Source organism: Juglans regia, chromosome 7 (genome assembly GCF_001411555.2).
Source record: "Juglans regia cultivar Chandler chromosome 7, Walnut 2.0, whole genome shotgun sequence".
Lineage (NCBI taxonomy): Eukaryota > Viridiplantae > Streptophyta > Magnoliopsida > Fagales > Juglandaceae > Juglans > Juglans regia.
Genome location: NC_049907.1, coordinates 47997101 through 48013205, shown reverse-complemented (window position 1 = coordinate 48013205; position 16105 = coordinate 47997101). Strand labels below are relative to the sequence as shown.

General features: G+C 40.9%; 1 protein-coding gene across 1 annotated transcript; it reads right to left on the bottom strand.

Moving 5' to 3' along the window:
- Nucleotides 1–5895: 5895 nt before the first annotated feature.
- LOC109010337 (LOB domain-containing protein 19-like) lies at nucleotides 5896–9694 on the bottom strand. Its single transcript, XM_018991134.2, has 2 exons — nucleotides 9316–9694; nucleotides 5896–6533 (listed from the first exon to the last, which is right to left on the bottom strand). Exons 1-2 carry the CDS (start codon nucleotides 9598–9600, stop codon nucleotides 6177–6179), a joined length of 642 nt encoding a protein of 213 aa, XP_018846679.1. The 5' UTR covers nucleotides 9601–9694; the 3' UTR covers nucleotides 5896–6176.
- Nucleotides 9695–16105: the final 6411 nt, after the last annotated feature.

Here is a 16105-nt window from a genome sequence, read left to right as displayed (position 1 = left end):
TGTTGTGATAGCCACACCCTTTTGACTTTCCTATCACGAACAATCTTCATGCCCAAAATTTGCTGTGCTGGGCCTAAGTCCTTCATGTCAAAGGATTTGGATAGTTCCTTCTTTAGTTTGTTAATCATGGACCTATCCTCACCAACGATTAACATATCATCAACGTAAAGAAGGAGTATGACAAACTTGTCATTCTGGAACCTTCGAACATAGACACACTGATCTGCAACAAGTCTCTTGTAACCATGACTCATCATGAATGAGTCGAACTTCTTGTACCATTGCCTCGGCGCTTGCTTGAGGCCATAGAGACTCTTCTTCAGCCTGCAGACTAAGTGATCTTTCCCTGGAGCTGCAAACCCTTCTGGTTGCTCCATATAGATCTCCTCCTCCAAATCTCCATGGAGAAAGGCTGTCTTCACATCCATCTGTTCGAGTTCCAAATTCAAGCTGGCTACCAATCCGAGTATGACTCGGATCGACATCATTTTCACCACCGGAGAAAATATCTCGTCAAAGTCGATTCCCTTCTTCTGCTGGAATCCTTTGACAACCAATCTGGCCTTGTGCTTCATCAGCTTTCCTTGGCCATCTTTCTTCAGCTTGAACACCCATTTGTTCTTTAGGGCTTTCTTTCCTTCAGGAAGTTTCACCAACTCATAGGTCTGATTTTTCTGCAAAGAACTCATCTCTTCTTGCATTGCCTGCACCCATAGGCTTCTATCAGCATGAGTTTGAACTTCCTGGAAGCTCTCTGGCTCCCCCTCATCAGTAAGCAGAATATAGTCTGATTCCGGATATCTCCTCGACGGAATCAGTAGGCGGCCTCTTGCCGATCTTCTTGGTTCATCAACCAAAGGAGGTTCGTCACCATCTAACCCTTGTGGTGGTACACCAGCTGCTGGTGGAGAGGATTCTTGCTCCCCCTGCTCGACACCCTGAGCTTCTTCTTCTGCTTCTGGATCTCGATCCTGCATATCCTCATTATCTGTGGCGGACTGTAATGGTGCAGGATTTGGAGTATCGGAACTAAGCTCTCTTGATGAAGCTTCAGTTCCTATGTTCTGGTTTTCATGGAACACAACGTCCCTACTTCTGACAATTTTCTTTGTCACTGGATCCCATAACTTGTATCCGAATTCTTCATCTCCATATCCAACAAAGATACATGGAGTTGACTTGACATCGAGCTTCTGTCTCAGCTCCTTGGATACGTGTGCAAAGGCTTTGCACCCAAACACTCTCAGGTGAGAGTAAGAGACATCTTTTCCAGACCAAACCTTCTCAGGAATTTCAAATTCCAGTGGTGCAGAAGGTGATCTGTTGATCAGGTAACAGGCAGCTAGAACAGCTTCACCCCAGAATGGCTTTGGTAACTTAGCCATACTGAGCATGCATCTTGTTCTTTCAATGATGGTCCGGTTCATTCTTTCGGCTACACCATTGTGCTGAGGGGTATATGGGACCGTCTTCTCATGTCGAATACCGCGATCAGCGCAGTATGCAGCGAACCTTTTGGAGACATATTCTCCTCCGTTGTCCGTTCGCAGGCACTTCAACTTCTTTCCCGTCTCTCTTTCCACTAGGGTGTGGAAATTCTTGAAGTGCTCGAAGACCTGATCCTTTGACTTCAAAACATATACCCAGACTTTTCGTGAAGCATCATCAATGAATGTCACGAAATATCTGTTACCTCCCAATGACTCTTCTTCCATGGGACCACATACATCAGAGTGTACCAGACTCAACAACTCTGATCTTCTCTTCGTAGAGGATTTAAACGAGACTCTGCATTGTTTGCCAAACAAACAGTACTCACAAGGGTTTAACGCTGTTCCTTTGGCAACTTTGATGAGTGCCTTCTTCGCAAGCGTATCCAACCCTTTCTCACCCATGTGTCCGAGTCTCTTGTGCCACAGATTCGGTGATGCCTCGTCTTCCACTGCATTGAGGCTATCAGAACCGATCTTCACATGGGTCTTGTACAACGTACCGCAAATATGTCCTCGGGCGACAACCATGGCACCTTGTGACAGCTTCCAAGTGCCTTTGCTGAAGTAGCTGTCATAGCCCTGTCGATCAAGGGCTGTCCCGGAAATCAGGTTGAGCCGAAGGTCAGGAATGTGTCGAACATCTTTCAACACCATGGTGCAACCAACGTTGGTTTTTATCTGCACTTCGCCAACTCCCACGATCTTCGAGGAACTGGCATTCCCCATCCTTACCGTACCAAAGTCTCCTGCTTTGTACGTAGTGAAAAATTCACTGTGGGAAGTGGCGTGGTATGATGCTGCTGTGTCTACCACCCACTCAACATCATGGCTTGCAACGTGCAGACACGTCTCGTCACTGGTGGAGAGTATTGCCACATCTCCAGAAAGAGTGACAAGGGTTTCACCATCTTCTTTCTTCAGCTTACTGCTTTGACCTTGCTCCCTTAAAAACTTGCGGCAGTGTTTCCTCATGTGACCTTCTTTGCCACAATGGTAACATTTCATGTTACCCGTCTGCTGGTTCCTGCTACTGCTGGACCTTCCACGTGGTTGAGGCTTCCCTCTGTTTCTGCCTCCACTTCTCCCTCTATCATTACCTTGAGGCCTTTCTCTACTCTCGGTGACAAGGACATGAGTTTGATTCATGCTTGTCTCTTTTCGTCTGGCCTCCTCATTAAACAGGGCATCCTTAACCATCGTCATGGTAAGTTTGCCATCTGGAGTAGAGTTACTTAGGGAGACCACCAGCGTCTCCCAACTGTCTGGTAATGAACTGAGAAGTAGCAGGGCTTGTTCTTCATCGCCAAGATTCAGGTTGACGGACCCGAGCTGGTTAACTAGGTTTTGAAACTCGCTAGTATGCTCGGCAACAGAGGTATCGCTTTTCAACTTCAAGTTAACAAGCCGTCTCATCAAGAGGGCCTTGTTTCGAGCAGTTTTAGCCTGATACATATCCTCTAACTTTTTCCAGAGGTTATATGCATCCGTCTCCTGGGCCACGTGGTGAAAAACACTATGGTCAATCCATTGCCTGATCTGACCAATAGTCTTCTTGTGCATCTTTTTCCACACTTGATCCATAACTTCATCTGGCTTCTTCCCTTCATCTTCCAAAGGGTCAAACAGATCTTTACAGTTCAAGAGATTCTCCATTCGAGGTCTCCAAAGACTGTAGTTTGAGGCAGTCAGCTTTATCATGGCGCCTGATGCTGAATCCTCCATGGATTTAGACTGTTCTAAATACAAAATACAAGTACAGGATCTTTGAGGTAGAATATCACAAAACGGACAGCACCGTTGTGTCCGGAACGTCTGATTTTGTTGGAAACGAGTCTTGTTTCGTCAAAATCGGACTCAGATAGCACAAGGAATGAGCAAAAGAACCAAAACAGGAACTCTGTCGCGCGTGCAGTGCGTGGCGCGACAAACAGCGCATAGGCGCGTGTAACTCACGCGCCTGAACTCCTCTGGTGCGCGTGGAACGCGTAGGCGCGTGTCCCTCACGCGCTTTATGGAGTCAAGAACACGTCAGGGCGCGTGAACTTCACGCGCAAGTCTTCTCTGGAGCGCGTGTGGCGCGTGTATGAGCGTGGGAATCACGCGCTAGAGACTCTACTTGGCGCGTGGGACGCGTGTCGAGAGTGGGTCTCACTCTCCGATCTTCAGACGGCGCGTGGGAGCGCGTGCTGCCTCCGTTTGGCGTCTGGTTTTCACCGCTTTTTTTGTCTCGATGATACGAACACAGTGGTATGCTCAAATTTGAAAACTGAGCTACGCACTAAAACCGAGTTTTCTGTAAAAAACTCCTTCCAACAAACTCTCTGATACCACTTGTTGGGGAAATCAACACAGCGGAAGGGATAAAAGCGGTAATAAAAGAGTACACTCATGCATTCAGTGACACCAAAAATTTAACGTGGTTCGGCAACTGCCTACATCCACAGAAAAGAGCTTCACTAATAAATAGTGGAACACAAGAAAATATTACAGAGGAGGAGGATCACACTCCACTCAACTCAACTCTCTTCTTTTCTCTCAGAGCTCTCTCGGCTCTCTCTCTTTTCTTTTCTCTTTGGGTGTGTCTGAAGCTCTCGCCTGAAGCTTCAATTTATAGGCACCTTGCCTCACGTATGAATGCATTTATTTGCATTCAATGTAACTGCATTTACAGTTACTTGTTGAGGGTTGAGGGTTAAGCGCTGAGCAGTCATTGTTGACTGCTCAGGGCATGGATTCAACAGTAAATGGAGTTGACACCACGTGCTTCTCAGCGGTGTTGAGCCATTTTAATGAAGCTGCTTGAATGCTTGTCTGTAGCCAGTCATTCTAATAGATTGCTGGTTTTAACATGTAGCAGGAGACCCATGGATTCGGATCTTTCTATTTCCATGCTTTGCTGCAATCCTTACGTTACTTGCTGATAATGTAGCTTAGGTGTCTTTGCTTTATTCCCTCCAACTTTGTCATGTTGGTTCGTGCTGGAATCATGATGTTTGACCGAATCTTTTGATGTATAGATAATTTGTTGCAGTTAAGCTAAGACGCCCGATTGAACTCTAAAAGAGGGTAACTGTCGTGGGTTGAGAGAAATTGTGGAAGTGATGTTACTACCACCTGTCTTTTACAGGAACGATTCTGTCTTAATCTGTAAAACGATGATATGTTACTACATTGACATGAATATACCGTTCTATGTTCCAGCATGAGCCAATCCACTAATGCATTTTGCCCTCCCATAGCCCCAGATTTGTCTATTCATATGTCGTTATATCTTCCTCACCCAATTAAATAATTATGGACAATCTCCCTCACATTTAATTCAGATAAAAATTACATCTCAATAGTGTGCCAGTTTATGGAAATTGTTGCGGCCATCTAGTTTTAGAATTGATGGGAACTCTGCATTCACAGAGTAAGGCTTATATTCATTATGGTGATCATTCATACGGGGCTCTGTAATCAACAATTTTAGCTTTCGAGATTAATTTTGCTTTTGCTCGAACCTTAATCAAACTCGAAAATCCACGAAGGGGATTGATTAAAGCCCAATTTTGCTATTATGGGACTGTTACTCCACCCCCAAGTTAACTGAATTCTGAAAACCTTTTTTGGGTTGCCCCAAGACGCGAGAGTTTTGTCTGGAATTAAGATGAATCACCGAAAATAACTGACATGTTAAGAGCATATTCAGGGTTTTTTTTTTTTTTGAGAGAGAGTGGTCTGAGTACTTATTACAGAGGAATTAAGGTAAGAATCTGATAACATAAACAAGCTTCATCAAGAAGCTAAGGATTTCCTTGTAAATATATATGGGAAAATGCACACGGCTAAAGTTAGGTGGTATCAGTTAGGCACAGGAGTCGGGACAATTTCATGTCATGGTTAGGAGGTATTCAGCTAGTGGTTGTAGAATAGAAGCCCAGTCTAGGGCTACTGCTCAGAGGTCACAGACTCGTACCAAGACAGGGAGGAGTAAAGTCCTTTTTTGGGGCTCGAAGAATTTACCTAAATACCTTAAGGTAGATCCGGTTAAACCCAGAGCAATAATGACTCAAAGCACAGCTCAATTATGCTGGCTTTTGGGTACTGCAGTTGAAGAAGCAGTCCTCCAATAATACTTCTTCTGTGTATTTATGACTCTCAAACTAGCAATAGACAACTTTTTTGACCTTTTTTTTGCAGTATTTTCTGAGACGAGAGAAGCTACCTTAGCAACGTGTTGGTCCGAGATCAGTAGAACGTTCAGATCGATGGACATTATTGTGTACAAAAGTGACCAATCTAGGCCTAGTAGTGGTGATAAAAAAAGAAAACTTGAGTCAGTTGGAGCCGGCCGCCGGCTTTGAAAAGTAAAGCCCAGGCATATATAGCTCGGCCGAGTTCTTTAATTTGGATACAACTAAAACACTCAATCGATGGTTGCATTGCATTAATTTTTGGTCATAACATTGATTATGAGATGCAGTTACTTTAGGCTGAGAAAAACGAGTGGTTGCTAAAATATTTCCAAGCGCAAAAGCAGCTCGACTCATAAAATTACGTAAACATTTTAACTGTGGAAAAAAGTACGATTCCACTCTAGACAATTAGACATGAGAGCCAAAACGTACCAAATAACAAGCACTGACATTGGAGTTGAAACGTTTATACAAAAACAGATCGAAGGTACGTATAAAGATCAGTTTAATGAGGACTTGAATTAGGCCTGAATCTTACTCCGGGCATGTACCTAGAGATGATTTCCCGAGCCAATGCTTGGACATCGCCATCCAAGAAGAGATATTGATCATCATCCAACGAATTGAAAAGGCCTGTTAATTCCGTCGATGTTGGTTGTGGTTGAAGATCAGGATGATCAAAATGCATGGCTAAGTCAGAGTACTTAGATTGCATGTCTGAAGTAGTAGTTGATGCCAAATCTGCAGCCGAGGAATGGTGATTTGAAGGTGATGGACTCTGAGATATAAGCTGCGGAGGAAGGCGCTGAAATGTAGAAAGGCGGGCCTGAACATACGCCAACTCTGTCTGCAAATTCACTACCTGCAAGCAAGAAACGTCTAGCACTTCTTAATTAAGAAATGCAAGTATTAAGTTTTTTTCTCTTTCTTTACTTGGTAAGTTATCATTCAATCTTTCAATCTACCACCCAATTACCATTTGCATGCGCGTCTTCCACCCAACAATATATACACATATGGATACATATATACATATATACACACATATATTGTCGCATGCTGCACAACTGCAGCCAGAACCAGAAAGAAAGAAAAAGAAATACAAATTAAAAGTAATATTAGATATAGTCGTGGAGTATGTAAAAGCTGCACAATCTTTTTAAAAAATAGTAGAGTTTATTATTAAATTTTATTTTCATATGAGTATCGTATTTACATTTTTTTTAAAGAAATTGCACGACGTTTACGTACTCCACGACTAAAAATATTATTTCTCACAAATTAAACACGTATGCACGCTACAAAACATGTTCATATGTTCATAATATGTATGCATGACACAGATATATATATATATATATAAAGCAAGCAGCTTGACAATATTATTAAGATCAGTACTACTGGTTGGTTATGTAACGTGAGCGATCTTTGATTCTTATCCAACCACGAAAACTTTATGTGCTTTCATGGTTGGGGCCCGGGGGTCATGGGGAGGTGGGGGGTACGTAATACATGACATAAAATATAGTCAACTGATCATGATCTATATATATATATATATATATATATATATATATATATATATATATTTATACCTAAGCTAGCTAATCAGAGGGTAATGGAATTCTACCTAATTAAAGCTAAGAAGATAAATGGTGCTTATTCCCAATGGATCAGATAATATTGTAATGGCAGAACGAAAGCAATAATAATTATTCTATTTATTTATTTTTAAATAATACCATGAAAAAAGTAATTAAACTATTCTATTTCACCATATGAGTGACTGCATGCAGGCTACCGTAAATGGTCGAAAAATTATTACTTGAACTCAAGAAAAGTTATCCATACAAGCAAAAGGTTGTTCACAAATCACGCATGCATATATATATAAACGCTACCGTAAACAAATTTAAATTAAAGATTATATATGATCGATTCATCTTTACAAGTAATAACAGCACGTGATTAAAAAATCGTTTCCATATAAATTATATAACCAAAAAAACAAAAAAAATGGTATCGTAAATGATTTTACCAAATAGGGATCATAAACAAACAATGGTAGACTAGTGATCAGGATCCTTTCATGCCTGCAGGCGCCAGCAATATTAGATATAAAAAATGGTGTACGTACGTACGTTATACGTAGTTCATAACTCGATCGTATTAATTGTAATTCACGCAACGAAATATTTGGTAATTTTCTAGTAGTACTTCTAGCTCTCTTTGATGAAAGATGATGATCTCGATACATTACGCTAGGATATAATATATTAATATTATATACAAGCTGGTATGTCCTGATCTAGAGCATGAATAGTGAGGGAGAAAGTCAAAACATGACCAAATATTTGTATATAATTTCTCGAGCTGCTAAGTTTAATTGCTTGGTAGCTCCGGAAAGTAACACGAGTACCCCATTACTCATGATCCACTGGTACCAGTTCATGGCGGCTGGCACCTAGCTAGCTAGCTACCTATCTATCCTTCTCTTTTTTTTTTTTTTTGATCACCTATCTATCTATCCTTCTCACTTAATAATAGCGCGAGCCAGCATGATATTCACAAAAAACTAGTTACAGTACCATGAGGAAAAACCCTAATATTATCTCTCTTCATAAGTGCAAGCTAGCGTGGATTTGACGCGATTTCTTTATTGAAAAAAATATCCAAGACTACTTGCACTCAAAAGGAAATTAAAACCCTACCTAAAAACCAGTCTCCATACGGCCATGACAACTTGTTTAGCACCTTTGGTTGGGGGCACTTGCATAAATGTACTTCAGTGCATCTAGAAAACAAACCCCTTATATATACATGCGCGCGTTAGCATGTTGATCATAGAAAATGCAACACAGACTGAGAAACGTGTCAAACAAACAGTTATTATAGATAATCTTGCTTGCCAGTGTGAAAACCTTGACCGATTTGGATTACGAGCGTCTATATTGTCAAAAAGATTGCACAAAAAATGTAAACCCCGAGGCGCACTTCAGCAGCATATATATATATATATATATATATAATTAGTTTCGAGTACTATTCAATTTAGCTTGAGACAGATGCAGCTAAACGTCTGGCATTTCAAAATCTTCCAAAGCAAGAAGATATCCGGCCTGTTGGGTTACCTTCCCACCAGCAGTACTGATCTGCTCATATACTCGAAAATTAAGTAGTACTTGATCATCACCATTCCATATACTACAATCTATCTATCCTGCTGGGCCTGCTGGCGATCACATGTTTGCCTGACCTTTTCTCAAATTAATTTCCCTTGCACTTTTGCACTCCATGTATATATTTTAAGGAAATACAAAATAGATAAAAAAAATATATTTTTGTTTAAAACATAGGTATACGAGTATTAACCATAATTTTGTTACAAAAAAGAGAGAAGAAACTAAAAAAGGGGAAAAATAAAGCAAGTAAAAAAGGGTAACTCCAAAAGACCTCTAAACCAAATTAGTTTTCGACATGGAAAAAAGCTTTTAATTCCGTTTCGGAACTATGTACGTCAGACTTTCCATCTCACGGATCTCATCAGCCTATAACCCCATGTAATACGGGCAATCAAATTAAAGAACATAGATTGGGTACATTTTCCTGACAATTGTGAACAATAAGAAGGCCGCAAAGCTCACCTGTTGCTGGAGAGTAAAGATATGACCAACGCAGCCATAGACGGGGTCTCTAACCCTAGACAGAGCCTCATAGCAAAGTGTAACGACCGCATCGAGCCGCCTGTGTGCTGGAATGCGCAAGAGCAGCTTGGAGGCATTGCTAGCGCCAAACACTTTGTGCACCGCAGCAAAATGAGCAGTACCTTGGTCTGAATCAAAATAGGGTGCAAATATGCAACCGTTTACGCACTTACGCCTAAGGAACTTGCAGGCGCCACAAGGCCCACCTCCGTGACTTGCACTCATCACTCTCCCTTTCTCCTTTACAGGTCAGAATTAATTAGCTTCTTCTCGGCGTTTAAGTTTGTGGGGGTAGAGAGAGAGAGAGGGTATTTAGAGAGAAAGGTTTCTTTGTTGCTTTTTCATTGATAAGATAATATGCAAGCTGCTTTAATGGTGGGTCATTTGAAAAGGACTAGCTTTTCTATTTTAGTATTTGTTCCATTTCCTTAATTTGTTCTATTTATTTTTCTATATATATATATGTGTGTATATAAAAAATTAGTGTAGGGGGATGAATTGGTTCATATACTTTAAAGCCACGGCAAGTAGGAGGAGAGGGCAATTGGGAGCAGCTTGCGTAAAGCAAACATACACATACGGCAACAGTATCAACTTCCAACCGCCCGCAGTCGATTTCACGTGCGAATCCCAGCCCACGTGGGAAAAACATCCTATCTATATTTTCCATGATCTATATATTGATCTAGTACTGTTATTTCCATTTCATCTATCGCGCAGTCGGAGGGAGAGAGGGAGTACAGCAATTCTAATATTCTATAGGTTGCTTTCCTTGCTATTGCTGTACGTATATAGTTCTTCCTTTCACTTCATGTATAACAGTAACTAGCATTGAAGTACGCACATGAAATAACGATAACTTTCAGAGTTTTTTTTCGTTTACAACTGGGATAAAAGCTGCATGCATGACTAGTTAAAAAGGTTTGTCTTTTCCCAAATCCAGCAGTTGTGAGCATGTGAGGGCAATTAAGGCTTCGTTTGTTTTGAGAAAATATTTCATTTCATCTCATCTTATCTAATCATTATAATTTTTTCAACTTTTAATATAAAATAAAATAAATAATTTCAACTTTTTCAAATCTCAAAATAAAAATAATATTAAAAAATATACTCTAATAATTTTTTATTCAACTTTTTAACTTTAATCTCATCTCATCTCATCTCATATTCGAAAACAAACGAGGCCTAAGCTGCTTTATTGACGCCCTTAGCAAAATGGAAAAGATCCACTTGTTGAGCTCGCTTGTGGTATAATCCACTCGTTGAGGATTATTATAAGTTGTCTTAATTATGATCATGTATTTGCCTTAAAAATATACCGATCGAGAATTTCTTTTTAGATAGGCCTAAAATTTAAAATACTGAACAATAACATCTACGACTGTTACTCAAACAAAAAAAAATTAAACGTCCCTAAAGATGCAATGTACTGATCATTGGATGTGTAGGTGGTTGAAAGAAAGAAAAAAAGATGGAAGAAGATTGATCGAAGAAGGCATATAAGAGCCTGTACATCTGGTGGCCGGTTATTACATAAAAGAAGGCATAAAAGACCAGAAATTATATACATAATAAGTAATCACCGACTAAAATACGTACGTACATTTATTAGGCTTCATATGATTTCATTTGAATAGAGATTAATCTACATATATGGCATATATGTCAAGCACTCATGCATGTTGCCTCAATGACAACATTTCCCATCAAGGTAGTAAATTGTTTCATGCGCACGCGTTGACAGCAGGATATGGTGTTCGGTCCACTTAGATTCATGTTAATTTGCTTATACGGCTATACTTAACTATAGTACTTACCCACTTAAGAAAAACAGGCACTAAACTAACGTAAATTTCGGAGGTTAATTAAGATCATTCAATGCATGATAAATTAAAGCCGAACGCATAACTGAAAAGAGATTTTTGTTTTTAGCAATGCTAGGTACAGTCTCCAAATGAGGACTGCAATGCAAGCCTAAGCTATTTTAACTTTAAAATTTTTTAAAATTACAAAATTATCCCTCCTAAAATGATGTTTTCTCTAATTTAATAATGTGCATGCACATGCAGTGCCCACTTGAGGACTGCAAATAGAATTTCTCTTTTGTTTTTGATCGATAATATTGGGTAAATAATAATTTCAAACTTGAAAGGAATTTCTGTCGTCACGGCACAAGGATGGATTAGGCCTCGTTTATTTTCACAACCATCATCATTATAAAATAAACATGCGCACAGTATGTGCTTGATGAAATTAAGAGCTATGAAAAGCAAAGAGTAAAAATCCTCAGGAACAAAGTTGTTGTTCTTCTATATTCTTATCTGTCAAAGCTTTACAAATGGTGTATATTTATACACTTGTGATTTATGAAAGAGAAAGAGGTAATACAAAGATTCCTATACATGAACCAATAGTGATCAGCCACATCATCATTCAGTTATAACAAACTATTCTCTACTGCAGGTGTAGTACTGCGTGATATTCCCGAATCTTCCTTCTTTGTAGTGTTGTCGTCTAGCAGTGTTGAGGATTTAGGTGTAGATGAATTATTTGTCTCAATAGCCCCCCTCGAGGCAAGCATCATTGGGGAAACATTGAGGCTTGATCGCATAAGAGTGAACCGGGCAGTGGATAGTGGCTTAGTAAAAATATCAGCAAGCTGATCTTTGCTGGAAATAAAATATACCCGAAGAGACTTGGTAGCAACACGTTCTTGGATAAAGTGATAGTTTAAAGCCACATGCTTAGTGCGTGAGTGTAGGACAGGACTAACAGCCAAATATGTTGCACCAAGGTTATCACACCACAAGGTTGGTGGATCAGCAAGAAATATTTTTAGCTCACTGACCAGAGATTGAAACCAAAGTATTTCACAGGTTGTGATGGCGACGGCTTTGTATTCAGCTTTTATTGAGGAACGAGCAATGGTGGGTTGCTTCTTGGAACCCCAGGAGACCAAGTTAGAACCAAAATACACGCAGTAACCTCTAGTTGACTTGCAGTCGTCAGGACATCCAACCCAATCAGCGTAAGAGAAATCAGATAAAGTAAAGGAAGATTTATGAGAAAAATGGAGACCAAAGTTAGATGTGAGACGGAGATAATGCAAAATGCGCTTGACTGCCTGCCAATGTGGGAGGTGGGGACAGTGCATATGTTGACATACTCTATTGACTACAAATGAAATGTCTGGACGTGTAAATGAGAGATACTGAAGACTGCCTACTGTGCTACGATATAGCTGAGGATCCTTAAAAGATGGACCATCAGTTGCCGTAAGCTTAACAGAAGATGACATGGGGCTGGAAACATGCTTAGATTCATGCATGTTTTTTTTTTTAAGAGATCATGGATCTATTTGGATTGGGTCATGCACAAACCATCAGAGGACCAAGGGATTTCTATTCCAAAAAAATAGTGTAAATCACCCAAATCCTTTATTGGAAAGGAATTACTCAGTGTAGAAATAAATTGAGGGATGAGAGCAGAACTTGAGCCCGTGACGATGATGCCATCCACGTATATTAGAACAAACACAGAGTCAATGTTGTTCGAGAAAATAAACAGGGATGTGTCGGATCTAGATGCAATGAATCCTAGGTAAAGAAGTTTGCTACTGAGCTTAGAAAACCAAGCCTTGGGGGCTTGTTTAAGTCCGTATAAGGTTTACGCAACTTACATAGGTGTTGAGGGCAGTCTGGATTTGCAAAACTTGGCGGTTGCTGCATATAAAAGGCCTCTTCCAAGTCTCCATGAAGGAAGGCATTCTCGACGTCCAATTGATGTAGCAGTCAGCGAGAGGAAACAACAATGGAGATGATGAGACGGATCGTCATTGGTTTCACAACAGGACTATATGTCTCAGAGAAGTCGACACCGGCATGTTGGTGGAAGCCCTTGGCCACAAGGCGGGCCTTGCGACGTTCAAGGGTCTCGTCGGTGCAACATTTGGTCTTCAAGGCCCATTTTGAACTAGGGATGTTAAAACCAGGAGAGAATGAAACTAAATCTCAGGTACGATTAGAGAGAAGAGTTGAAATTCAAGGGTCATCACCACACGCCTCTCAGGGTGCTTGGAGGCCTATGTGAAAGAGGAAGGTTCCTTTGGAATATGTGAGGAGATGGTTGCTGTGTGATGAAGATAGGGTGTTAGTGGAGGCCACACGATAGTGCCATCGGACCGATTAAGAGGGCAATGAATATTATTTCAGGAACGCATGGTCATAGGATGGTGAGGCTGTAGGGAAGATGAAGAAGGAGACGTTGAGTCTGCAAGAGAAAGCAGCGCTGAAGGAGTAGGACTTGAAGACAAAAACCTAGAGGAGAAACGATGGCTGGGTGTTCTGGAAGCTATAGAGTGGATAAATGATTGATTTGGAGATGTGGGCTGATCTGAAGTGGTGGGTATGGGCTAGTGAAGGTTTGGCCCAAAGGAGATTGGAGTTAATGAAAGGGGCGATGAAGGCATATTCATGGGTGGGCCAAGAGTATGGGATGTGGATTGAGGTTTGGATGGTGTAGATGCAAAAGGAAAGCTAGTCCAACAAAGACACCCAAAGGTCTTTAAGAATTTGTAATCAGGTATTTTTTTAAAAAGAACTTGGAAGAGAGATTTGTTTTGGAGAATGGGTGTTGGAAGTCTATTAATTAAATAGACAATAGTGAGAAATGACTCGGCCCAAAATTGTTGGGGAACTGAGGCGTGGGCTAGCAGTGAGGGCCCAGTCTCAACGATTTGGGGATGTCGCCTTTCGATTGTACCATTTTGGGCATGAGAGTAAAGGTAGGATATTCGATGAACTATACCATGAATTTGGCATAATTTTTTTAATGATTGAAACTCCCCACCCCCATCTGTTTGTATTTCACGAATTTTGGAAGAAAAAAGTTTGCAATATGTGCGAGAAAGGTAGTGAAGAAAGCAAACATATTAAACTTGGATTGCAGAGGAAAACACCAAAGATACTTGGAAAAGTCATCAATAATGCTAAGATGAAATTTACATCCAAAAGAGGATGGCACAGGCGCCGGCCCCTATACGTCCAAAAATAAAAGATTAAAAGGTGCAGTAGATCGAGAAAGAGAACTTGGATGCGGAAGTGCGTGGATTTTAGCTTAGAGGTAGGCAAAGCAAGGTGGAGACACCTTGGTTGACGTTGTAGCAGGGAGTCGAAACCTATTTATTGTGAGAGATGTAGGGCGGGTACCCGACCAAGACGAGTGTGCCAAATTTCTGGTGTTGTTCGTTCAGTAAGACATAGTTGAGGAGTGGTGGTGGTGTATGGAGGATGAGCCGTGACATCAGTTAGCAGTGTGTAGAGACCATCTTCAACATGGCCTTGGAAGAGTACTGCCCAAGTTCTCAAATCCTTCACAAAGAAAGCATTAGCCTGAAATTCAAAATAAACTAGATTATCAATACAAAACTGACGTACATATTGAAGATTGCGAGCTATAGAGGGAACATGAAAAATTTTATTGAGAAGAAAATTTTGGGAATGAGAGAGTAGAAACGGGCAGAGCCAGTATGATGGATGAGGAGGGAGGAACCATCCCCAACGCTGACCTGATCAGGACCCTGATAACTTGCAACATCCAAATGAAGATTAGAAATGTTAGATGTAAGATGGTTCGTAGCAGCCGTATCAGGGAACCAAGAGTTGGAAGAGGGCACTGGGTTCATGGCAGTGAAATTGGCTGAAAAGGAAATGGGTGGTGGAGCTTGGTAGGAATGGTCAAACTGAAAATAGTAAGTCATGGCAGTGTGACCTGGTTTATTACATAATTGGCACATAGGACGAGAGTTAGGTGGGCGAGGGAAGGAAGAGTTGCCACCGCTAGAAAAGCCATGACCACGACAACCACGACGACCACGAGAGATATGACCACGACCACGGTGAGAAAAGGAATTTGGTGTATGAATATTTGGGATGGTTGTGTTGTTGGCAGTAAGAGAAGTGGGTGAGAGAAGAGTATTGGTCTGTAGTGAAAAACGGGACTCATGGTTCATAAGGTAACTGTAAAATTGAGAGATAGATAAGGGATTAGGCCGAGTGGAAAGTGAGGTCACAAGGGACTCATAATCGGAACCTAGACCTTCCAATAAATAGATCGTAAACTCAGAAGTGGGTAATGGATGACCAACGGCGCTAAGAGTAGCAGCCAGGGTGGTGACCTTGTAAAAATATTTGGTAATGGTAGTTGAACCCTTTTTTAGGGTGGCAAGTTGGAGCTTAGTGTGAATAGCATGGGCAGAGGATTGGGTAGCAAATAGATTTCCCAAAGTGTCCTAAATTGCAGAGGAGGTTGCGCAAGAGAGCACTTGTGCCAAGACTGTATCGAATAGGGAAGCATTAATAGTTGCTACTATGACTTGGTCATGCAATACCCACTTTGTGTATACAGGATTTTCAGCATTGTTAACCATGGGAGGAGGCATAGGAATTGTGTCATCCACATAGTCGAGAAGCTGAAGGCCTCTAAGGAAGGGAACAATTTGTGCCTTCCATAAGAACTAATTTTCTGAGGAAAGTTTAATAGTAATGAAGTGAGATGCGAAACTAATGATGGTTGGGTTAGGATTTTTTGAGTTGGCCATCGTAGCAAAAGGGACGTTGGTCCTAGTGGCTCTATGATACCATATAAAACAAACCTTCGCACAGTATGTGCTTGATGAAAGAGCTATGAAAAAGAGAGAGTAAAAATCCTCATAAACAAATTTGTTCTTCTT

Bases quoted from the DNA above. Each gene is read 5' to 3' on its own strand.
- LOC109010337 (XM_018991134.2), bottom strand. From the start codon at position 9,600: ATGAGTGCAAGTCACGGAGGTGGGCCTTGTGGCGCCTGCAAGTTCCTT. The intron at 6,534-9,315 runs GTGAGCTTTGCG...TCTTGCTTGCAG, and splicing joins TCTTTACTCTCCAGCAACAG to GTAGTGAATTTGCAGACAGA.